Source organism: Barbus barbus (genome assembly GCF_936440315.1).
Source record: "Barbus barbus genome assembly, chromosome: 27".
Lineage (NCBI taxonomy): Eukaryota > Metazoa > Chordata > Actinopteri > Cypriniformes > Cyprinidae > Barbus > Barbus barbus.
The window spans coordinates 20,885,772-20,910,413 of NC_136755.1; the positions used below are offsets into that span (position 1 = coordinate 20,885,772).

At 41.0% G+C, this 24,642-nt stretch overlaps 1 protein-coding gene across 1 annotated transcript in view; it reads left to right on the forward strand.

Annotated features, from left to right (window-relative positions):
• LOC306847518 (teashirt homolog 1-like) overlaps window positions 1-24,338 on the forward strand; it is a 35,893-nt gene extending 11,555 nt beyond the window's left edge. The window contains exon 2 of the mRNA XM_079381482.1: window positions 19,738-24,338. Within this exon, the coding sequence (XP_079237608.1) occupies window positions 19,738-23,105 (3,368 nt within the window). The 3' untranslated portion in view covers window positions 23,106-24,338. The remainder of the gene's footprint in view (window positions 1-19,737) is intronic.
• The last annotated feature ends 304 nt before the right edge of the window (window positions 24,339-24,642 follow it).

Consider the following 24,642-nt stretch of genomic DNA (forward strand, 5'->3'; position numbering starts at 1 on the left):
TTGACGGCATGTATCTTGAGTATACGTTGTTCCCTAAACTGTTGTCCAGGTGCCGATTTCTCCACAACTTCATCGCCTATGCTCTGTTTTTTGTCTCGCCGCCTGTTTGTCTGGTGTCAGTCTCGCGGCGTGTGTGCACGCGAGGTGTTTTTTAAGCCTGGTGGCAGATTTATTGCCTTTGCGCTTTTGTGGTGTAAGAGCTGAAAAGTCTGTCTGTTCCTGCCACTAAAATATGTCAGATGTTTTTTCCTTCATCTTTTAAGGTGTCTGTTGATTGTAACCCAGTGGCTGTATAAAGTTCAGGATTGCAGATGAAGACATCTAAAGTGTTCACGTCTTCTGTTTTTTTTGTTTGTAATAGGATTTAAACGTGTCATTCAACGTTCTATATTGTGGATATTTTGACTAATTTGATTATGCGTTAAGCTAACAGTAAGAGTATAATAAATGTTACAATGGTTAAAATCTGTTAAAATCCCAATTTCCTCAGTTCTGAAAATGCGTCAAATTCAAATTCGTCAAAAATTGTCGTCAAATTCAGTTTTGGTCTTGCAAAAACGTTAGTCAGCACGAACAATCTTTGTGCGGCTCGCCTACGTCCATCCTTGAGCTTTTCCTGCAAACTGTCAACTAGCAAAATGAAACCTCTCTCCCTCCTTCCCTCACTCACTCACTCCCTCTCTCTCTCTCTCTTCCTTTCCACAGTATCCTCTTTTCTCACACTAAATTTAGGTCACAGCTGTAAAGACAATGAGGCTGATTTGAGTATTTCTCTAGTACTTCCTCTGATGTTTGGTTTTTGTCAGCGAAGACTCAAATAGACACGTTTGCATTTGATGTTTTTATCATAGCATATCATTCTCCAAGTACAGTTTGGTAGTTTCTCAGTAGTGATACTTTGTCCTCTCAGGTAAAGAGAAACCCCAGAGCTGTGGAATTAAAGCCTTTTACCCATAATCCATCTGACCTGGGTTTGTTATTCCCCCACCGCAAACCTTAAATCAATCTACAAATTTAACTCCATGTCGCTGTTCATAAAATCTCTTTTTGTGTTCAAAAAAATGAGGAGAAAAGAATGGGAGAAGAAAAAACAGCCATGTAGGAAAGCAGGGACCTTATATAAAGGGCATGGTCTGCGTCCATGCCAGAAAAGCCTGATTTCCTTTTGCAGTGCGGCCATACATCAGAGGCCCTCCCAGCTGGACTGTCACACTCTGACAGAATGACATGTGTCATTTATCAAAGGGGCCAGAGCTTGGGAAAACTCATATGACAAAGCCTGGGAGAGTTCATTCCCCCTTATCCACAACACACACACACACACACACATGCATATAATCCATCTCTCTCATTCTTTCACTCTCTCACACACACAATTCCCTCCCACCTTTTCGGCGCTCGCCTGTTGCCAAAAAGTGGGTCTGTAATATTTCTGTCATCTACACACCAACTTGCTGTTCTTTTCCCCTTTCTCTCTCTCACTCTGCTTCAAAGTTTTTGCTGTGTATTATTCTTTTCAAAAGCTGTTTTGCAGTAGCAACCCTTCATCCGCATAATTCCTGCGTTAATTACAGAATCGTGTGTATTCGAAGTGATTAAACCCGGCGTAATGAAGCTGAAGATCTCAGATATCCTTTATTGCACGAGTGTTGCTCTGCTGGAATCCATTCATCATTTCGAGCAAACTTCATTCTTAAGTCTACTTGCACCAGCTGAGAGAGAGAGCGGGAAGGAGAGGGGTCAAATATAGTTCACACCGCTGTGTACTACTCTACAGGGCACATTCACCCATCACTCAAAATGTGCTTTCTGTCTCTCACTCTGAGGGGCGGGAATAAATGAATTCCACAGGCTCTCAGCTCTGGGTTCCAGCGCTGCACGGCCGACCTTCGACCCCTTAAACGAGCACTGAATATGTGGTGTGTAATGATCCTCGCGCTGTAAACATTTAATGACGCAGAGACTGTCATGGGAATCTTCACATTCCCCACCCAGAGAGAACGGCAAAGTGAAGATCCTGTTTGTGAGTTTAAGTTTATGAAGTATGACTTTTCATACAGATCTGTGCTCAGAGCATGAATCTTTGTGCCAAGTACCAATCTTGTATCTGAATTGGACACACACCTTCTTATCAACAAAGTGCTGGAGTCATGGCAATTGGGAAATTGAGCCATGCTTCTTATGTAGGTGATGCAAAGTTGAATCTGGATCAAAGTACGAGAAACGATTCATACTCGAGTACCAGTTGTCAGCTTCGAGTGTGAATCTTTTGCTCAAAAATGCAAATCTGGCTCGTTCTGGGTATGAATCTTCTCTTTGGAAAGAAATATTTGAGCTCAAAGCATTAATCTTTGTGTGAGTCTTCATATAAATCTTTGCTCTGAGCGTGAATCTTTGTGCCAAGTGCCAATCTTTGTTCTGAATTAGACACACAACATCCTTATTAAATGTAAACGTCAATAAAACAACTAAGTTGGCAAATAAAGTAATTTGGCAAATCGTGCTTATGTAGATGAAGTTGAATTTGGCTCACTCCAAGTTCACAAATGATTTGTGCTTGGAGCAAAAGATTCATATGCAAATGACCAGTCTTTTGCTCAGTGTGAATCTTTGGCTTGAAGTACAAATCTGAGCCATGTCGCTTATTTGAGTGATTCAGTGTCGAATCATAGTCTTTTCCTCAGACCAAAAGATTCATACTCCGATCACCAGTCTTCCGCTCAGAGTATGAATCTTCTGCTTTGAATGTGAATCTCTTGCTCAGAGTGCAAATCTTTTACATTATACATTAAGCCATAGTGCGAAAACGAATGTGGCCGATGCCGTTCCCCCTTCTTCTCCCCATCCGTCCTGAGTACGAATCTTCATTCCAAGTACGAATTAGTTAGAACTAATTAGTTCATTCAGATACTTCATTTGCAGGTCGTTTTGTGAGCTCTTGTCCTCAGGATATGAAAATTATGAATAAAAGATGGAAAGAACAAGATTAAATGACTAAAAATCTGTATTGGTACGTGGTGCCGTAGGACGTCGTCTTCCCTTTAGGAGGAATTTTCTCTCTCTCTCTCTCTCTCTCTGCAGGTTGCTGCTCCTCCTTTCACTAATTCTCTTTTCTCTCTCTCCCCTCCACTTCTCCTCACGTTCCCCTCCCTCGCGGTGGCGGGGCAGGCCTTTTCATTTGTCTTCATAAGCCTAATTTATTTTTGCAGCCAGATGTGAGCTGACAGGCATCAGTCAGTGGGGCCGTTGCCCCCCCCCCTCCATTCTCAGGTCAGCAAAGCAGTCACGTCTCTCCGTTTGACTGAGTCCCCCATCAACATTACACAAGATGGATGTGTCTTTAAAGGCCAGATTGATTGTGGATATCGGAGTTATGGCATCATTTATCATGGTGAATATTATTTAGGTGCAGGGGAAGAACAAGAGAGAGGAGATGGGGGGATGGCGTATTGTTAGAGGGCAATTGGAAGGCTGTGAAAGTTTAATTGTGTGTGTGTGTGCGTGCGTGTGAGTGGAAGGAGAGGTCGTTTGTTTCTAGAAGGTTTAGCGAGTTTTGCTATGCTTTTGCTTCTGCCTGGGAATATCATGTGTTGAGGGATGAGCTCTCTCTCTCTCTCTCTCTCTCTCTCGCTCTCTCTGATGTGTTATTATTGATTGTGTGTGATGTGGGCCTCTGTGTGATTTAGTGCTCCTCTCAGGACCCTCCATACACTCCACTCCTCTCTCAGCCCACTTTCACGCCCGTCACATACCCCTTTTCCACCAAAGCAGTTCCAGGTGCTAGTTCAGAGCCAGTGCTATAGCCGGTTCTTAGTTGGTTCGACTGGCGAGCGCTTTAAGAACCGGTTGCTTTTCCACAGGCTAGAGAGCCAATACAGAGCCAGATCTTACGTCACTATACGTTTCATGTTTCGGTTCACTAGCGCGGCACAACAGGCTTGTTCGAGGTGCATCAGCGCCACGCAGACCGATCGATCGATCGGCACACAACACACTAAAGCACCGCGAGAGCGATCCTAAAGCATAAAGAGCAGTCTGCTTTCCAGTCGCTCCCGCAGCACCCCGATGCCTCGCACCAACCGGTCCGCGCAGCGCCGATCCATCCCGGACAAGCCTAAACAAACTATCAGAAATGGCGGACGTTGCGTTGCTATTGATGTTTATGGCTTTGCGAACCTACATCGGCATCCAAACACGGCGAATCAAACGTGTTCGCGTTTAGCTGCTATTTCAAATATGGCGGTCCAAGTTTCTGTTCGTCTTGTTGGTCACGGTAACCCCGCCCCCAGCCCCTGACGCTTTTCCTGATTCGGAGCTGGTGCTTTGAGTGTCGAAAAACAAAGAACCGGTTTTAAACTAGTCTCTGGCTCCGAACCAGCACTGGAACTGCCTTGGTGGAAAAGGGGTAACAGAAGCTTCTGGAAAAAAAGAAAGAGTCTCCAGTTCTTTGTGTGGCTGGGCCCAGGGTCAGAGAAGAGTGTTCAGGACACCCTCTCTTTAGGAAGGTGGGATGTTCTATAAGACACACAACTTCCTTATTGTGAAATGTGAACCATATAGCAGTTGCAGCAGATGGCACATGTGATCTGACACATTGAGCCATGGTGCTCATGTGGGCGACACGGGTTCAGATCTTCATATGTCTCTTTTTTTTTTCTTTTTTTTTTTATCCTATTCTGTAATTGTTACAACTTTTTTTTTTAACAAACATTTTCTATTTTACTAAGTATATTATAGTGTTTCTCTTCTTAATTTGTCGTTTTATTTTCTTATTCTGTTCCACCATTTATGTAATCTCTACAAATTTTTAAATACTTTTTTATTATTGTCTGTTTTACTAAAGTAGTATATTTTACTATATTTTTTTTCTATTATAATTTTTTTATGGTACTTTTCCAATTTTTTTTGTCTCGTCTCGTCTCTCTCTTTATTTTATTTTTGTTGTTGTTGTCAATAGAAGTTTAGCATTTTTAATTTGACAAAATTTGTATAATTCAGTATTTTTTCATTGTTGTTACTTAATACATTATTATTATTATTATTATTATTATACATTTGCCAAATGTGTTTATCCAAAGTGATTTAAAGTGCATTCATGAAATGCATTTTAATGTATATTTTTATTCCCTAGTAATAAAATCCATTAGCTAGTGTTGCTAGACTAAATGATAGCGATATGCTCTCTACCAGTTGCGCTACTATTGCCATGAACAGTTTTCTATTGATTTTCTTTTTTTTCCCCCACAACCAATACTGTGGCTGGTCCATCCGTTTTTTTTCCCTACTTTCCTCACTGACGTCATCGACTCAGGAGCTAGTAGTTGCCCCTGAGCAGACCAAGGGCAAACGCAACACCAACAAGCCCTTCTCAGAGCAGACGTGAATCGAACAAGCAAGAGAATACGGATGACGTCAGACACTTATTTCTTTTAGTAATTTAGGCAGGCAAAGGGTAGATATTAGAGAGAAAGAGCAGAGCAGCACGTTTTATGGGACGATATGGAGGATTATTTATGACAATGGCCCCTTTTTTCCCCAGCGTGGAGATGCTCTTTGGAGCGCAACCTGATATCCAGTAGTAACAGTCTGGTCTTCAGAGAGCTGCTAAAGTTTACAGTGATCTGAACCTCAGGGGCCTCCATCACAGATCATATAAAACAGGAAATCAGGAATAATGTTTTTAATTATGTGTTCCTCTAGAATTACAGGATGTTGAAAGGCAAGGTTCCAGAGTGTATATGTGTGAAGGGGCTCTGACTGCCCTTATTTGTCTGTATCCTACAGGTTTTCACTGGTTTCGCTGTATGTATATACGTGTGCGTCCGGGGGTCTCCACCAAATGGCTGCTGCCCATATTTGTCTCTTGCATGTGCAGGGTTTCCCGGTCAGGGAAGGGTCAGGCTCTGGGAATGTATGTGTGTTAGCTGAGGGGTGGGATGACGGCACTGACACATTTGATTGATGCGTAATTGTGCAACCAGACTCAGCTAGACTAAACTGGTGAGGTCACGGCCCGAGAGAGGAGGTGCTTTTTGTCCTTCTCGCTTTTTCTTGTCCCTTTCTGTGACGTCTTGCCATTCTCTTTGTTTTCATTAATACTAGTAGTTGCTCATTTCTTTCTTTCTGACCATCTTTCGTTCTTTTCTGACCTTTCTTTCTGACCATCTTTCTTTTTTTTTCTGACCATCTTCTTTTCCCTCCTCCCCTTTGCTGTTTTCTTTGTCCCTCTTCCCAGAATTCATCCTTTAGAATTTCTTTTTACTTGAATTATTTTCTGTAGTCGCATGTTGATTACGGCCATTCATCAGAAGTGTCCTCTTTCAAGAAACTTTTTCGACAAAGTGCTCTCATCGCAATCACTTTTGTTATGGTTTAGACCTTAATCTATGATCTGCTATCAAACTCTGTTTGTACTTTGCTGCAGTCATATTTTACCCCTCAGAGTTAGGAACTTATCACGCTGAGCGATTGCAGGATGCTCTCCTCGCTGCGCTCACAGGTGCTGAACAAGCCTTGCTTCACGGCTGTTTTTCCTCTGATTTACTCCAGATTAGATTACAAACAACCCACCTCTCACCAAACAGCTGCATTTCAGTCACAGATTTGACAGGAAGTCTTTAGCTCGTGATAAATAGGACAACAACCACAAACACTTGTATCGAATTCCTGCTAAATTCAATTTCTCCGTTGCTACTTTTATAAATAAAGTAGCAGGATTGGGAAATGTCACCAGTAAGGTTCAAACTCAAATTACTGATGTGAGAACCAGGGCTCAATGTGTCGCAAACCACTCAGCCACGGCTCTGATGTAAAGTTTGTTTTTAAGATGTTAAGAAGTATGTTTCCTCAACAGTGTTTGGTGTTGACGTCTGAGGCCTTCGAGAGGTAAAGTTGTCTTTTAGAGCCGAAGCTCTCGGCTGTCTGACAGGAATGAGGGAGGAAGAGTATGAGGCAAGAGCTGTGGAAGACAGGATTGTGTTGATGAGGGTCGCACTGCATTCGTACGGCAGGCTCTACTGTTTTTCATCTTTTCTCTTTCAGAGCAGCCTGATTTATGGTAATTATCCATATTTAGGATCATCTATCAACTGGTAGTTGCTAGGCAATGGGAGCAGCTGCTGTGTGTGTGTGTGTGTGTGTGTGTGTGTTTGGGCAGGCAAGTTTTCTGTCAGGTACTCGGCTCAGGTGATGGCCTAGTGGAGAGACTGTGCTGGGGGATTTAAAGAGACAAAAAAAACACAATTCCTTCCTTCATCCTTGTTTTCTCGCTCTCTCTTTCTCCCGCTCTCAGTTTCCTTCATAGCTCCCTCCGCTTGGGGGTTCTCTGTCTGTTCTGACATTGTTGTGTCTCTGAGCACCAGGGTGGATGGCGTGTTATCTGTTTCTCGGCGAGGGCACTGTGTAGGGGAGACACTATATACGGGCGGTGTGTTTGGACTCCAAGCCTCCTGGTTTAGCTCAGGATTAGGGAAGCTTTTGAACCTGTGTGACTGAACACAAGCGGTTTTTCAACCGAAAGAACTGTTTCCCCCGTAAAGGGCCAGATGGGGACGAGACTGCAGTGCTTAGGATATAATGGCCATTGTCTCACGGCTGGGCTGTTCCTCTATGACAACGGCGAAAGGTGATTTATTGACTGCGCCTGACGGCACGACGGCCCGCCAACCGCTACGACCAAACCTGGATAGAGAGAAAAAAAGACACCGAGAAAGCAAGAAGTATATAGAAACTGAAAAAAGGCACTGCAATGCAGGAACAAGCAGCAGGAGATTGAGGACAAACAAACAATATGAAATATTTGTGTTTTTTACAGCTGAAGAGATTATTAGAGACAGCTGCATGGATGGTTGGAAAATCACTTATTGAAGTCATTATTGATTGCAACGCACATGCGGGCGTTTTTTCTTCTCCACCCCTCAGATATCAGGATCAAGCAGAACCCCTGGAAATCAGGCCTGTTATATTCATTCTTCTCTCGTCTGACTGCTGGCATAGTTTTTCACCTTGGTTCAAGTGAACTACAAGTCCTGCTTATCAAAAACACATTTTAATTATGTGTGCGAATGGGGTGTACTAACAATAAAACTAAATGTCTGTTTACAAACATTAATTTACCTCAATTTCATTAATTTTCAGAGCCATTCAAATATTTGATTTGATTTCTTCTTTGAATTCCGACCGAAACGCGTGTGTATCAGATGCGTGTCGCACGCAAACACTCTATCAACAGCGCTAATTACAAGAAGGTAATTATTTGTGGAAGTATTCAGGTGAAGATTGAGGCACCTTCAATTACTCCGCAATCATGAGCGCTGTTTAATTAGCTAACATGCACTCGTTTAGCCTCTCCTTGTTTACTCGGCTCTCCGTAATTCACTGTGTGGAGCTTGTGCAATAACATGCAGCACAGCTGCTTCACTCAGACTGGAAACTTCTTGGGGTGATTCTTCACTTAGGGGAACTTTTCTGTCCCCTAGGATGAATTTAATGGGAAAAAAAATATTCCATTCTTAAAGGATGTGCTACAGTAGCTTTCTTTGTGTGTGTGTGTGTGTGTGTGTGTGTGTGTGTTAGCTTTTTCTTCATTTTTGAGAATTACTATTTTTTTATTTTATTTTATTTTTTTCAGCTTTTTGTTTCAGCTTTTATTTAAACATTTTATTTTAAATTTTGACAGTGTTCTAGCTTCCACTTATAGTATTAGTGTTACACTCAGGAAAATAATGTGCACTTTTATAAAGAACTTAATATTTTTAAGTTAATTTTGGGAGCAGGACAGTAGAATAAAAAGTAGAATAAAAAAAAAATTGATGGGGTTTTTTTTTTGTTTTTTTGGTAAATGACAAAAATGCAGAGATAAGAAACCACAATTTAAAATATTTTTTTCCACAAGTAGGCAATGGTTCTTCCTAACTGAAAAATCACCCTTTACATTGAGACTTTTTTCTTTTCTTTTTTTTCCAATCTGATTTTTTATACTTTGCAAATATTTGAAGGAGATGTGTTTTAGTGCTTTTTGTTTCATTAATGATTTTATCCAATAATGTACTTAGTTTTTTAGTAACGACCATTATTTTATGTCATCCACTGTTCTAGGCGGTTATAATTTCGTTTCATCTTGACTTAGGGTCAAGTATTAAATAAATAAATGTAAACTGCAAATTCTTTTTTGGTTCCTCTTCATTTTCAGCAGCAGCACAGCTATTCGTGCTATATTTAAGTAGCCAAGCAAACGTTAGCTACGCTATGCACTTCCTCTTCTTAAAATATGTGTGACCTCACCGTACTCTTGCAGGGTGGATTACCTAAGTAAAGTAAATTGCTGTTAATAATCCGTTAATTGAGCCCTTTCATTATTCAGCAAGCATTTTTGATATCGGCGCTCAGCAGTCTTGGGGGATGACGGGATGTGAGCGCCTTGTTGTGGTTTGTGCGGCCGTGAGACCTCCATTCACAGGCTGCTCTGAATGAGGACGTAACGGCGGCTAAAGGAGACAGACCCTGTCTCACTCCCCCGGTGCTGCTGTCACCTCTGCTTTGCTCTTCCCTCCCTATTGTTTGAAGCTAATGTAAAACGCACTGTCTATATGACCCATTTTAGCAGGCCATTAGCATAATTTGGCTGTCGCATGGCCACCGAGTTAATGCACTTGCAAATGACAGGGAAAGTGTGTTATACGACCTTAGGGTTTTTAAAAATTAAATGACAAAGTAGGCCGCACTTTGCATAAGTATGGACTTGACATTGGAGCGTGTGTGCGCCTGTGTGTGTTAGCGAGTGAGTGAGTGATATTGTAGTGTGTCAGTGCAAGGTGATGTGAAAGCATTTACACAGTTGTATTTTAGTTCGTTCATATACTTAACAAAACTAATGGTTTCTGTATCACTACCAATAAAAAAAAAAAAAAAAATCAGTCAAATTTGATAATTTAGCATTTTTAATGGCTTATGGACTTAGGAACACCTTTGACGGGGTTATTATAGTTAACTAAATCTGAAACAAAATATAAAAAATGTTTTAGTTCAACTGCCAAGGCAACATTTGCCTTTTTTTTTTTTTTTTTAAGTTTGATTCATACAAAAACCGCTAAAGCTATAACAAAATAAAAAAAAAAACAGTTTGGACATGTTTATTTTTAATTAGGCTATTAAAAATGACAAAAACACAAAGGTTACTAAAACTTTCAAATGAAAATATTAAAACTAAACTATGTAATAGTAACTAAAAAATGAAACTTTATTATAATTAAAAATATAAAAACACACTTTTTTTGGTTTTGTATTTCTTACCCAAATATTCAAAAATGCTGACACTTTAAATGTAATCATCAGGGAATCAAATGTAATCTGATTCTGAATCTGATAAGTAATAATTAGTGCACAATTATCAGCCTGTTTATTCTCACGTCCTCCTCTCCGTTTGATGTAATTCTTTGTATTTTTAATGGCTCGGTCTGTTGCCCTAGTTATATACCTCCATGCATACTCATCCACAAGTATCTAAAGCGAAAAGATGAATTTGGAGCGCAGAATGGAATGCCACACAAGTTCTTCAGGGGCCTGAAGCTATTCCGCCATATGGTGGCCTATTCCACACGGAGGATGGTGGGAGGGGGCTGGGCCAGCCTTTTACAAGAGATGCTTAAAGAGGCAAAGCAGATATTAATTCAGAGAGCCTACTCCAGAGTGTCTGCAGGAGCACAAATCACTGTCAGCGGATACGGAGAGGTGGGCAGTGTCCGTGTAAAACGCCCGTCTGCACTTCAAAGCCTCCTTTTGTTTAGTCTGTAATAAAGTTAGATGTGTCTCGCAGAGAAAAGGGACGAAAAAAGCCTGGAGACAGAGCACAAAGGAAGTCCTCAAAGAGGACGATTGTGTGGAAGATGGTGAAAAATGTGAAGGCTTTTCTCCTCTCTTAGGTTCACATTGGGCTAGAGAGAGAGAGAGACAGGGTGGGGGTCAGATCTACAAGCCAAACCCCCCTCAGAAATCTGTCCATCTCCGCAGTGCCCTTATTACTTTGAACAGCAGCCATCAATCAACGTGTGTCCACAGAATAGAAACAACGATAATTATTCACACTTCATAAACGGAATAAAGAAAGTAAGCACGAAAAAGGTTTACAGGCAGGGTCCAAAATAAACACTTGCCAAGCGACAAATGGGAGAAAGGATTGGAACTGGAGATGAAGTAAAGCAAAGCTACTTGCATGGAACTGCAACATAATACATGGCTTAAATCAAATCGTAGGAATGATAGTCAGACGTGAACTATTCAACTCAAACCATCTAACCAAAGAAAACATCAGTTGTGATCTTTACCTCAGTAAATAACTTACTTGTACAAGTTTTTTTTATTTTATTTTTTTATACTCTGTGTTGCAAATCATATTGAATATGTAATGAATATATCAGAAACATATTAGGATGCAAGTTACATAAAGACTTGCGTATTTTGTCACTAATATGCATTATGCTACCAAATTAGGGATGTGACGATGTAAAAAAAAATTTATTACGATTATAGTGACCAGTATTATCACGGTATTGTTAAAATGTGCTGGAGATGTTCAAAAAGTACCGACACATAAATCACTTCAAGTTTTATATTTAAAAATCAACAAACAACAAATAAAATGACGTTTTGTTTGCATAATCACTAAAACAATAACATGACCAATGACGTTCAGATTTTAAATGACAACTTGGACTGTCAACAGTTTAATAGTTAATGTTCAAATATCTAATGTAAATGTTCAAATAAAGCTTTGAAGAAGATTCATTAAAATGTAAACCTCACATTTCAGCCTTTAAATAAAGAAAAGGATTATATGTATTTTATCTGCTCCATAAATAATTCTAGATAACTTATCTGAATTGTTTAAATGTGTAGAAATCACATAAGCTCGTTTTTCATCAACCGGTCAAAATTTACAGCAGGACATGCAAATTCGGTCCGTTTTTGGCCAGACAGAAACTGCACACAAGCTGAATGTAAATATAACGAAGTCTCTGTAAATTCACTTTCTGACACTAGGTGGCGCTTATAGAAAAGCTGAATACAGCGAAAAAAGCAATAGTGCGATTTAAGAACACTTTTAGGTATTACATGGAGTGAACATGAAAACAAAATGCCATCGAATCGTTTCTGAAGACAGTCAGAACCTTCAGAGGTACATTCATTTAATTAATTAATTTGCATAATTCCCTCAGCACTCTTTTAAAACCTCTTTCACTCAAAACGAAACTACTCTGCGCGCCGTGCGCACGTGAGACGTGGTACTTAAAACTGTGCTTTATGCTGGACAGTATTTATTTATCGTGAGATGTTCAAATCGTGGTAATCGAATACGGTTTTAATAATTAAAAAATTAAATGGTAATACTAACCGTGGGAATTTTATCATGATTTATCGTTACATCCCTATACGAAATGTGAATATATTAGAAACATATGTGAGGATGTAAGTTGTGTAATGACCTGCACAGTTTATAACTAATATGCAAGAGAAAAATAAAACTAAACACTATTCTGATAAATATACATTTTGAATGATTTTTTTAAATTTATAATTTACTAACAAAATCATTAACAAAATGTTCATTTTGGACTCTTTTTACAGTAACTTGTCCATGCAACCACCTCAAATCACTACACCTACACAACATATTGTCTATCTCTGTTTACTTTGGTAAACTTAAGATTTTTTTTTTCTGGTATGTTATAAAACACACATTATGCATTCATTTCTAGAATCGGTGCAGTTGCCGTCGCCAGTTTCGCAGACAGCCCTTCCAGATTGCAGCAGGCCATAAGTGGACCGGGGCAGACAGCATCATGCTACCGAAGCCTTGTTTTAACTGCCCTGGAAAAGGGGAGAGAGAGAGAGAGAGAGAGAGAGAGAGAGATTGCTGCATTCTCACTGACATGCAGAGCATTACCATAATTGGCTTTTCTACATGATAGGACAGAGGAAATAATAATGTCATTTTATTTACAGCCTTCAGTGTACTGCCCCTCTTCCACTCCTCCTTTTCTCTTTCGCTCTCCATCTCTCTCCCTGTCTGCCTTCAGCGTGCTGCGTAGGTCAAAAGACATGGTTTGATCAGCCCTGTCCAAAGGCATCAAAGTTGAGTGGCATGTAATGGAGACCCAGTGACAAACCACATCGGCCAGCCAAATAAGACTTGCCAGTTTTCCCATTAAAATGTCGGGTAAACGGCGTGGCTTTCCTCTGCACACTCCAAAACCACTCTGACCAGCTAAATCAGCCGACTGAGGGAAGGCAGAATTGGACATTAGTAGTGCAAATGACTGTAGTGATTGCCCCCTCTCCTCCTCGATAAAATAAATAAATAAGAGGAAGGAGGCGGGGGAGAGAGAGAGGCGTCGTGGGCCACGTTAGTGACAGTCTGGGAAGGAGAGGCCTTCGGCATCTGCGCTCTGTCCACGAGCATTCTCGTTCCCCTCTTCGAGTTTGAACACTTAGGCCTGACACGTCTCAAGCGCACCAGCCAGCTCAATCAGACAGACCTGGTTTTGTCCAGCAGACCGCTTGGAAGCAGCAGAAAAGATGTATTTTTGAAGAACAGCAGATGTTATTGGCCCACCAAAATCACTTTGTTCCAAGCTCTGTAGGTAACATTTTGAGGCATAATAATTAAGCAAGATGGCTATGAAAGTTCTCGTGTTGTTTGCTTTATATGGTTTAGTGGTTAGCATTGTGCTTTGGGGTGTAAATGGGAAATTTGGGTTTGAATCCATCCTGCATCTCATTTCCTCTTATTTCAACCCTCTTATTTTTTATTAAGCAGAGCTTTAATGTGTATTTTCAGATTTTCGCTCGCAGAAACCGTTCAATCTCGTCTAGAGTCACGGCTTGCTAATTCTCTGCTGTTTGTTGGGCAACTGCATGCGAATCTCAACGCTCGAGTGCTCGTATGTGGGTGGTGCTTCTAAATGCTGGCACTGGCTGTGTTTGTGTGTGCGGTGTCATGGGTGTCTATAGCAAGAAGGTTCACTCTGTGGCTGATCTTTGTTGGCTGAGACAGTGAGCTCTGCTCGTGTGCGTATGTGTGTGTATGTCCCGTTGCTGTGTCACCTGTCTAAACTCAGTGAGATCTCAGCAGCCACAGTGACAGCTCCGCTCTGGACACAGATGGCCACGCTCTCCTGCACAACACACATACGCGCACACACCTCACATCTCACACACTTCATACATGCACACAAGCACAAGGCCCCGGTGCTCTGGGTGATCGTTTTTAGATGTTGGTAGGCACTTAAGAACATGCACACCTTTGGTCTCTGTCCATACTGGTGTGTGGCGTTTGATAGAACACACACAAGCACAGGGGCGTAAGAACGATTTGAAAATTGTGTGGGGTGGTAGGGGGCACATTTTAAATATTATCAGCCTGGCTCATGAATATTAATTAGATGGCATAATTCTTGTCAGGTAGTTTTAAATTATTTGCTGAAAGGCATGTAAGTGGGTGCTATATTAGGAAGATTACAACAAAGCAGGTGTCTCGTTATTTTTATTTCAAGTTTAACTGAATAAGACATGTATGTGTGTGTATTTTTTATTTCGATTCATTTATTAATTAATTTGTTTTTTTTTACAATGTCATTTATAATTGTGACCCTGGACCATTAAAGCAGTCATAAGGGTAAATTTTTTGAAATTGAGATTTATTCATCATCTGAAAGCTGAATAAATAAGCTTTCCACTGATAGGACAATATTTGGCTGAAATACAACTATTTGAAAATCTGTAATATTGAGAAATGGTTCTTAGCTATGCATATTACTAATCAAAGTTTTGATATATTTGCGGTAGGAAATTTACAAAATATCTTCATGGAACATGATCTTTACTGTATTGTTGGCTATTGCTATAAATATACAGTAGTATACAATATTGTGTGACTTATGACTGGGTTTGTGCTCCAGGGTCTCACATGTAGATCTTTTGATATGACAGACATGCATATAGATGCGTATATGATTTCTATTTAAAAATTTGTCAATTAGGTGTATACTGGAAAACGAGCGAATTGGAAGCAAAAATGTAATGTTTTGTTTTGGCCTCCCAAATTGTTGAACCAGACTTTCAGGCCTTGTTTTGTATGCTATCCTTGGAAAGTGCCTGCTTCACTCAGTAAATTAAACTCTTTCTCGTTCCCCGCTGCATCAAAAGCATGGTATTTTTATAGCAACTATTGATTCACTTAATTGTGTGTATTCTTAACAAGTTATCTGTGGCTTTTTCTGCCGACACAATGCGGGCTTCCTCTACTCTTAATCCCTCTCTTATTGTTCGGCGTGATGTTTAAAAGCAGGCCCCCGATAAGAGATGTCAGCAGTCAAACTTCTGGTTGGGTTATTAAGTGTGAGCTGTCGTCGCCGTCGTCTGGCGGGTTTCTTTTTTTCTTCTTTTTTTTTGACGCAGATGGCAAAAAATTGCCAAGTCGTGTTTGACGGCTTGATGCGAGGACAGTGACATGCCAACGCGCATGCCTGTCAGATGCCACGCGGTGTCAGGGGCTGAGGAGACACGCTCGATTTAGTGTCAGGTTCTGCCCATCTCTTTTCGAAAAAAGCCTTTTCGTTCCAGCTTTCTTCTGCGCCCCCCGTCTCACTTTTCTCTCTCTCTCTCGGCCCCTCTATCACTCTCTCTGTAATTACAGCAAAGATGAAAAACTTCTCTCTTTGTTTTAACGTGATAAGCTGTCTTAAATGCTGCAGTGACTTGAGGGAATTATCAGGGCTTCAATCCACTGAACCATGTTGCGGCGTGAACATTTCTTTTAAAGCGATATTTGGATAAGTGATTTATTTGACAGTTCGTAATGTTTATTTCACCAAATCCTTTTCACTTTACGCCGCCTACTTGATTTCTCCTGAGGAATTGACGGATTGAAATCCGTCGGAGAGCTCAACGCGGAATCAGTGATTCCTCCGGATCAGAAGCCGTCCTTTAAGAATATCCGAGTAACAGGAACGCCACATACGCCACGTTCCCAGCTGTTCACGCCCCTACAGCTTCCTCCACGCAGCTGTAAATGGCACCTTACAAACATCAGGTACGGAGTCCGTTCTGATTACATGTGCTCAGCTGCACGCCGTTTGAAGCTGACAGCACATCTGCTTCAACCACTGAGACGGATCTTGGCATCTCGGACAGACATCTCCTGGTGGCTCGCTGAGATAAAGGAACAACTCTTCAAGCGCTGCCTGTCTCTTTTTCTTCTCTTTACTTCCTCCATCCCCTCTACTGCTCCCCTCTTTTCCTGCTCTGTCTCTTCCCATTGCCTTCAAAGTTGTGCAGGCTGTTGTTGCGGCTTTTCTTCTCGTGTTGTGTTCAAAATGGCTGAAAGTAACAATACCGCTCTCACAAAGCAAACAGGAGGCTTTTTTATAGCCGGACATGCTGTGAAGATGCATGCACTCGCTCACACACACACACGAGCACGCTCGAAAGAGGTACTTTGATGTGTTTTGATGACGGAGAGCTCATTTTGTTTATCTCCCATTGCAGATCGAAACCAGCTGATGAAACGGGAATTTAATCCTACCGCTCCTCATTAAGCACTTGGTCTCATGGACCTTTATTCTCTTTTCATTAAGCGAATTAAACGAGTAGCATTTTCTCTCTCTCTCTCTCTCTCGCTCTTTTTGTCTCGCAGCTGTGGGTGCCGACAGTGGGCTATCACTCTGTTTTTTTCTGTCATAGCTCTGTCAGCACACAATAGAGTGAAGGAGCTTTTTGTGGCTGAAACATGAAACCTTACATTTGTGAACATTATTGTTCTGTTCCTTTTCCCCCATGTAATACATCTGACAGTACATCTTATTACCACACATTTAGCTGTGGAAAATAAGCATTTTCTGGTGTGTGGTGTAGGCAACATTTTTCAGTATCCCCTTTTTTTTTTTTTTTTTTTTTTTTTTTTTTTTTTTTTTTTCTTGAGAAATAAATGTGCACCTAGCAGTAATACGCAGAGCAAAAAGAGCCATATTTGCACAAATAAGCATGAATGTGTATTTCTGAAAAACACTTGTTGGCCGATGCCGTTTTTACTAAAAATCAATGCATTAACTGGTTCTTGTCAATCCACTGGGACTGTTTTGGTCAAAATATTGACAAGGAAGATATCCATGCTAGTGTTTAGAGAGCAGGTGGCCGATATAGTACATATAAAGCAATTTAAAAATCAACATCAAATCCAAAATGACTATTTTATTAGTTTTATAATAAAATTTATATTTTTCACCTACAAATGAAAATATAATTTACTCACCCTCATTTTATTCCAAACCTGTATGTCTTTTCCAAAAGATGATATTTTAAAGAATGTTTCAACTGTTTTCGTCCAAATAATTAAAGCCATTTGGCTCCAAAACAATGGACCACACTGACTTTCATTGCATAGACAATGGGGAAAAAAATGAGACATTTTCAAAATATCATCTTTTGTGTTCTGCAGAATAAAGTCTTCATAATCCTTAAAATACTATTTACTGTTAACCAAGATGCAATTTTTCTTTGAAAATCTTTAACTAACAGAAATTTGGCACACAATTGCTGGAATTAAATCCATATATTTTTAATTTTAAAGCTGCAGTCTGTTACTTTTTTTTTGGTTAAAAATGATCAAAAATCAATATTTGAGCAAGTACATAACCAGCCAGTGTTCAAAACTATCGCCTTACTGTAGCCCGATTGACAACGGTTATCTTATTATGTTTTCTAATTTGAGTGGTATGGGTAGGTTTTCGCGGGAAATTCAAGCATGGCACTGTCATTACGTCATGTCTGTAAACATAAAGTTGCTGTCCCGTCTAGTAGGCTATCGCATGTGAGGATCCTGTAGGTGATGGATCGTTTATAGCCTTTTCTCACAGTTGGTAGAATAATTAAATTGATAATTTTGATGGTTTATTATAATCCAGAAAGGATTGTTTATGAAACGCATATGAGTGAGAGATATATATATAATTTTTTTTTTTTTTTTTTTTTTTTTTTAATTCGAATGGCATGACAATTAGATTAGACTGTACAGAAATTTAAATCTACACACTATACTCATTGTCATGCAATGCTGATGTTGTTAACATTAATAATTTGAGAATAAATTATAACAATAATAATAATTTGCAAAGTTTGATGTGATATGAGCTAACCGATCGTTAGATTTAATTACCATTGGTAACGCGATTTATTGTAATGCTTTTTTTCCTCAGTTGGGCAAAACAAACGTGGCAGACTTGTCACTTGTTCAGATGACAATACACGGGGAAAATTCTGATTTAGGTCATATATTCCAAGACGTAGGCTAGAATCTGTGATTACTAAGTGTTTGATTCACACCGGTGTGGTGACTGACAGCTCCACATTCACCTCAAAACATTAGATTCATCCGCCCTGAAGCTGTGCCAGAGTACAGCCCACGTAATAAAGATAATTCCGCACCTGGCTGCAATACCATATTTTCAACAGAGATGGCGACAAAGAGGCAAAACTTACGGACTGCAGCTTTAAGAATTTTAATTTTAAAAAAAAAGTTAACGACAATTTGGAAGTAGATTTTGAGACTGACCCAAAAGCAAATCCTGCAAAATCCTACAAGCAGGCATGATTATTGGTCAATAATGAAATAACATCAGAAGGAAGGAGCACTTAAAATGGTTATGTATCGTCTTGTCTTTTCTCTCACTCTCTCTTTTCCCCCTGTGGATGCACACACTCCTGACTCCCCGAGAGTTAGTACAGCATGGACCATGACAACATGACATGCCATTTCCACTTGCATTTTAGCATGACTCGCTGCGAGAACTTCCATCGCCTCTGCCAGCAGCATTGAGGCAAGCTGCACCCCGTGCTGCATCCCTGGCAATAACTCAGACGCAATCTCACACTCAGAGGAGTCTAGGTTGGCTAGTGCATGGGAGAACTGGATCAATGTCACACACAGTCTGTGCCCTCTAACTACAGGGAAAAGGAGGACGAAAAAAGCGAGCGAGAGAGTAGTCAATATGGTGGTGTTCATATGGATTTAGTTTTTTGTAAACAAAAAGGGTGGGGGGTAAATTGTGTAATAGATGTAAATGGATGCATTTTCTGCATCATTTTTGGAATTATATATTTTGCTTTTATAATGTTCACAATATAAAAGTTTATATGTATGTATGTATATGTGTATATATATATATATATATATATGTATATATATGTATGTGTATATATTTATATTTGTAAGCATGACATTACCATTTTTTCACTTTAGCACATCCTTATAAAATGCACCTGTTTTTACCTTTTTTTTTTTTTTTTCTTTTTTTTTTTTTTTTTTTTTTTTTCTCTTGATACCATTTTTGCTTTAGAGGACTGATTTTCAAAGGAGGACTCTCCTCTGCCCTCTTTACCCTTGCTGAGCTGTTACACAGGATAGCTTTGTTAGTCTCCGCTGTGAAGGGTGCTATCTATCATAGTCAAGATATGGATGTTTGCCACTTTATAATTGCAAACCTGCGTCCTCTGCCAGGACTATTGACAAAAAATCTCTTTAGGATCATTATGTAGGCATGCACGTACACGTGCAATGATACATTTTCCACACCTATTCCATTTAAAGTGAATTTCCTTATTCAACAGTCCATGTTAAGTTGCACATTTGGGGGGATTTTTTTGTCTCATCATCTGTTTTTTTTCCCCTCTGTTTTGTTTTCTCAGCCTATGTGCCGGAGGATGAGCTTAAGGCAGCTAAGATCGATGAGGAGCACCTGCAGGACGACGGACTCTCCTTAGACGGTCAGGACGCAGATTACCTGTGCAATGAAGAAGACGATGGCCGTGAACAGTTGAGCTACCAGAACTCTCCACTCAGCAATGGCACCAACCCAGACGCCGGCTACGGCTCGCCCCTCAGCGACACCAGCGATCACCTGGCTGACTTCAAAAGCACCTCCTCCAAAGAAGGCCAGGATAAAGAGGAGGTTGAAGACATGGAGACAGATGCTGGACTGTCTTTGCAGGACAGCCTGGCACAGATGAAAGCAGTCTATGCAAACCTGATTTCAGATGCTTCCTGGTCGAGTATCACAAAGGACATTATGAAAAGCAAACAGGTTAGTGCTAGTAGCACTAACAGTACTCCAAGCAGCCACAAGGGGAACAACAGCGTTGCAAACAGCCATGCAAGCAGCATTACAAGCAGCGGAGCTAGCGGCAGCAACGCTAATGCTAGCACGAAGACAAATATGACGCCAAGCAGCAATTATACAAAAGCCACCGCATTAAACAATGCCAACAATGGACCCATCAATGGTGCTAACAGTGGGGGTGTTGCATATGACTGGCACCAAGCAGCTCTTGCTAAAACCTTACAGCATACGCCCTACCACCTCATGCCTGAACCAAGTCTCTTCAGCACAGTGCAGCTGTACCGGCAAAACAATAAGCTGTATGGGCCTGTGTTTACGGGTGCCAGCAAGTTCAGATGCAAGGACTGTAGTGCAGCCTACGACACACTTGTAGGTCTCACGGTGCACATGAACGAAACAGGCCATTACCGTGATGACAACAAGGACAAGGAGGAGGACAAGGGAAAGAGATGGTCCAAGCCACGGAAACGATCCTTAATGGAGATGGAGGGCAAAGAAGATGCTCAGAAAGTCCTGAAATGCATGTATTGTGGCCACTCATTCGAATCCCTACAGGACTTGAGTGTCCACATGATCAAAACTAAACACTACCAGAAAGTGCCTCTCAAAGAACCAATGCCAGCTCTTGCCTCAAAGCTGGTGCCCTCCACCAAAAAGCGAGCGTTTCAGGACCTGATTTCTCCGTGCTCACCTGAGTCAATCTCTAGCACCCCTGGCATTCCACTGATAGAGACTGCACCCACCAAAGATCAGAAAATTTCCAACCCATATGTCACCGCTAATAACCGTTATGGCTACCAAAACGGTGCGAGTTATACCTGGCAGTTTGAGGCCCGAAAAGCTCAAATTCTTAAGTGTATGGAGTGTGGGAGTTCCCATGACACCTTGCAGCAGTTGACAGCCCATATGATGGTGACTGGACACTTTCTCAAAGTCACAAACTCTGCCTCCAAAAAGGGTAAGCAATTAGTGTTTGATCCTGTGGTGGAAGAGAAAATCCAATCCATCCCCCTTCCGCCCACAACAACACGTCTGCCGGCTCCCACTATCAAGTCCCAGCCTGATTCACCAGTACACCCATCCACCATGGATGAAAGGAAGGAGTCGGATGAGGAGAAAGTGGAGGAACTTGATGAGAAGAAAATCAAGCAAGAGAAAGAAGATCCTGCTGAGAAGGTGGAAAAGACGGAGAAACCCAGCCATTATAAATATCTAAGAGAAGAGGATCTTGAAGAGTCTCCTAAAGGTGGACTAGATATTCTCAAGTCATTAGAAAACACGGTCTCCAGTGCAATCAGTAAGGCTCAGACCGGTACGCCCACCTGGGGTGGATATCCCAGCATTCATGCCGCCTACCAGCTCCAAGGGTCTTTGAAATCATCTGTCCAGAGTGTCCAGATTCAACCAACATTCAACGCCAGCAGCTTGAAATCTTTGACCTCTGACTCCAACACTCTGATCCATTCTCCAAGCAGCCCATCGCCACCTCCAAACCATAAAAGTAATGTCCTAGCCATGGAAGAGTTGGTGGAGAAAGTAACAGGAAAAATCCCTTCAAAGAAAGACAGGGATGAAAAATCAACTGAACGTGGCTCCAAACATTTCACTGCTGAATTACCCTCTCCTGTTCTCAAAGACCGAAAGGACCTGCCAAGACCAGATGATCTTTGCAAGCCAACAAAAAACGGCACGGTAGATAAAGACCTAGAGCACGTTCCAATTCGGGACGGAGAATACAAGGAAAGCCATGCAGATAATCTTGTCAAGAATGGAACGGATGTCCTCAAATCACAAGTCAGCAATGGTTGTGGTAATTTAGGAATAATCACTGACCACTCACCAGAACAGCCTTTAGTCAACCCTCTCAGTGCATTGCAGTCTATCATGAACACTCATTTGGGTAAGGCCTCCAAAACAGTCAGTCCACTCCTAGACCCACTAGCAATGCTGTACAAGATCAGCAACAACATGATGGAAAAGCCCATGTACAATCCAGCTCAGGTCAAGCAAGTCGAGCCCATCAACAGATATTATGACAATGACGACGATCAGCCCATGGACTTGACCAAGTCCAAAAGTGGCAGTGGGCCCACCAACAATTGTTCATCCACAGTTATCAGCAACAGCAACATCACAAACAGCACCCGGCCCATCTTGTCCACGCTGGCTGAATCTGTCTCATCTCCTCTTCGGGAGAATGCCCTAATGGACATCTCCGACATGGTGAAGAACCTCACGGGTCGCCTGACGCCAAAGTCGTCAACCCCTTCCTCTATATCCGAAAAGTCGGATGCAGATGGCTGTGCTTTTGAGGACAGCCTGGAGGATCTTTCGCTCGTTCAGAAGCGGAAAGGCAGGCAATCAAACTGGAACCCTCAGCATTTGCTGATCCTTCAGGCTCAGTTTGCATCCAGCCTTCGAGAAACCCCTGACGGGAAGTACATCATTACAGACCTAGGTCCTCAGGAGCGTGTACATATTTGCAAGTTTACAGGTCTCTCCATGACCACCATCTCCCACTGGTTGGCGAACGTCAAGTACCAACTCAGGCGGACAGGTGGAACCAAGTTTCTGAAGAACATAGACTCGGGCCAGCCATTGTTTCTGTGTAGTGATTGTGCCTCCCAGTTCAGAACTCCCTCCACATACATTAACCACTTAGAGTTCCACTTGGGCTTTAGCTTGAAGGACCTCTCAAAGTTATCAATTGACCTCATAAGAGACCAGCAAGCAGTCACTAAAATTATCACAGAAAAGACATTCAGTGCCCTTGGCTTGACTGAGGAGGACTCTAATTCCATATTTCAGTGCAAACTGTGCAATAGGACTTTTGTCAGCAAGCACGCAGTGAAACTGCACCTCAGCAAAACGCATGGAAAGTCACCTGAGGACCACCTGATCTTTGTTACTGAGCTGGAAAAGTTAGAAAAAGCCTAAGGAAAGCAGGCTGGCGGCAGTGAAGTGACTGGATTTAGAATCATTGCACTACATCACTGTACTGCACTGCGCCAGAACTGAGCCTTCAAAATCAGTCCAGCTTCTGCCGTGAAACTGCCTGATTGGACCATGATCTGTTTCGATTCACCCCCCCCCCCCCCCCCCCCCCTCGTTTTTCAGTCTCCTGATTTCTATCTCTTGTTTGTACTGTATTTATCTGATATGTGTCGGTTATGTGCATGTTTTTCTTTATTTTCTTTCTGAGTGACTTCATTCAGACAGAATTTACAATTTGTACTCTGTTGAATTGGGAATGAAACAAACATGGTATCCATGGGCATGGTCTAAAACAAAGTGGCAAAAGAACTTCTGAATAGAACGAGTTGCGTCGTACTGAACTCTCGCTTTGTCAAAAGACTGACTTCATTAAAGCACTCCGTAGTGTTGAATGTTAAGAGAATATGTATAAAATGAGACCGAGCTATTTTGTTAATTTGAGCTCCGATATTCAGATATTGGCTTGACATAAATCAAACTGCAACCCTTTGAAGTGAAAACAATGCATTGTAGATTTTGAGTCTTCTAAACCTCGAAGGATATTGAAGATTTTGACAGGCTGCCTATGATTATACACTTTGGTTTTTCAAAGGCATTTCTTTGTTTTTAATAATCATTGTTTTTCTGTTGTTAAGTATCATTTTATACAGTAGCAATTTGAAACGTATGCTTTGGTACCACTATTCCTCTTTCTATGGTTTCGCTTCGGTTTCGACCTGTAAAGACTTAATTGAAATCTTATATACAGCACATATATATTTAAATGATCAGCGAAGATGTGTAAATTTCCATCATCATATCTTGCCAATTGCCGCAGCTCAACATTGTTTGTATGGTGTGCATTCTTTTATATTGTCATTTTATATATAGTAAACGAAAAGGAAATATGTACAGAGATGTATATGCAGTATATGTGCTGTAGAACCACGATTCATCCTTTAGTTGAACTAAGTTCTATGATGTGGTAAATATGAGCAATGTGGGGAAAAAAGAGTTGCATCGCTGTTGATGCATGGAGTATGAGAGGGAACCAAGCAATGCAAAACATGAAATACAGTACATTTCAATGTTTAACATGCCATTGTGAAAAGTCCCATCAAATCCCTTAATTAAAAAAAAAGAAAAAAATGTTTTTGTCCCTTAATTGTAAAATAAAACCTGAAGCATTTCTTGATTAATGCTGTTCTCCATTTGGTCATTTTGTGTGTTTTTCTCTTTTCTTACAGTCAACAATCTGGATGTGAACAAAAGTTCTACTTCCATTTTATGGACTTTATTCCAGCTACTTCAGAGTTGAAATATTCGGATGTTCATTGTCCATTTTTGCCTTTGTTGTTCTTTGAATGCAGTGCCTTTTCTGTGCTGTATGTAAATGAGAGAGATGTTTCCAGACACAAAACCTGCTGGTAAACAGGAAATTCTCTCTCGCTGGAGCCAAAATGGGCAAAGAACTTGTGGATTTAATGTTTTTCCATAAAGC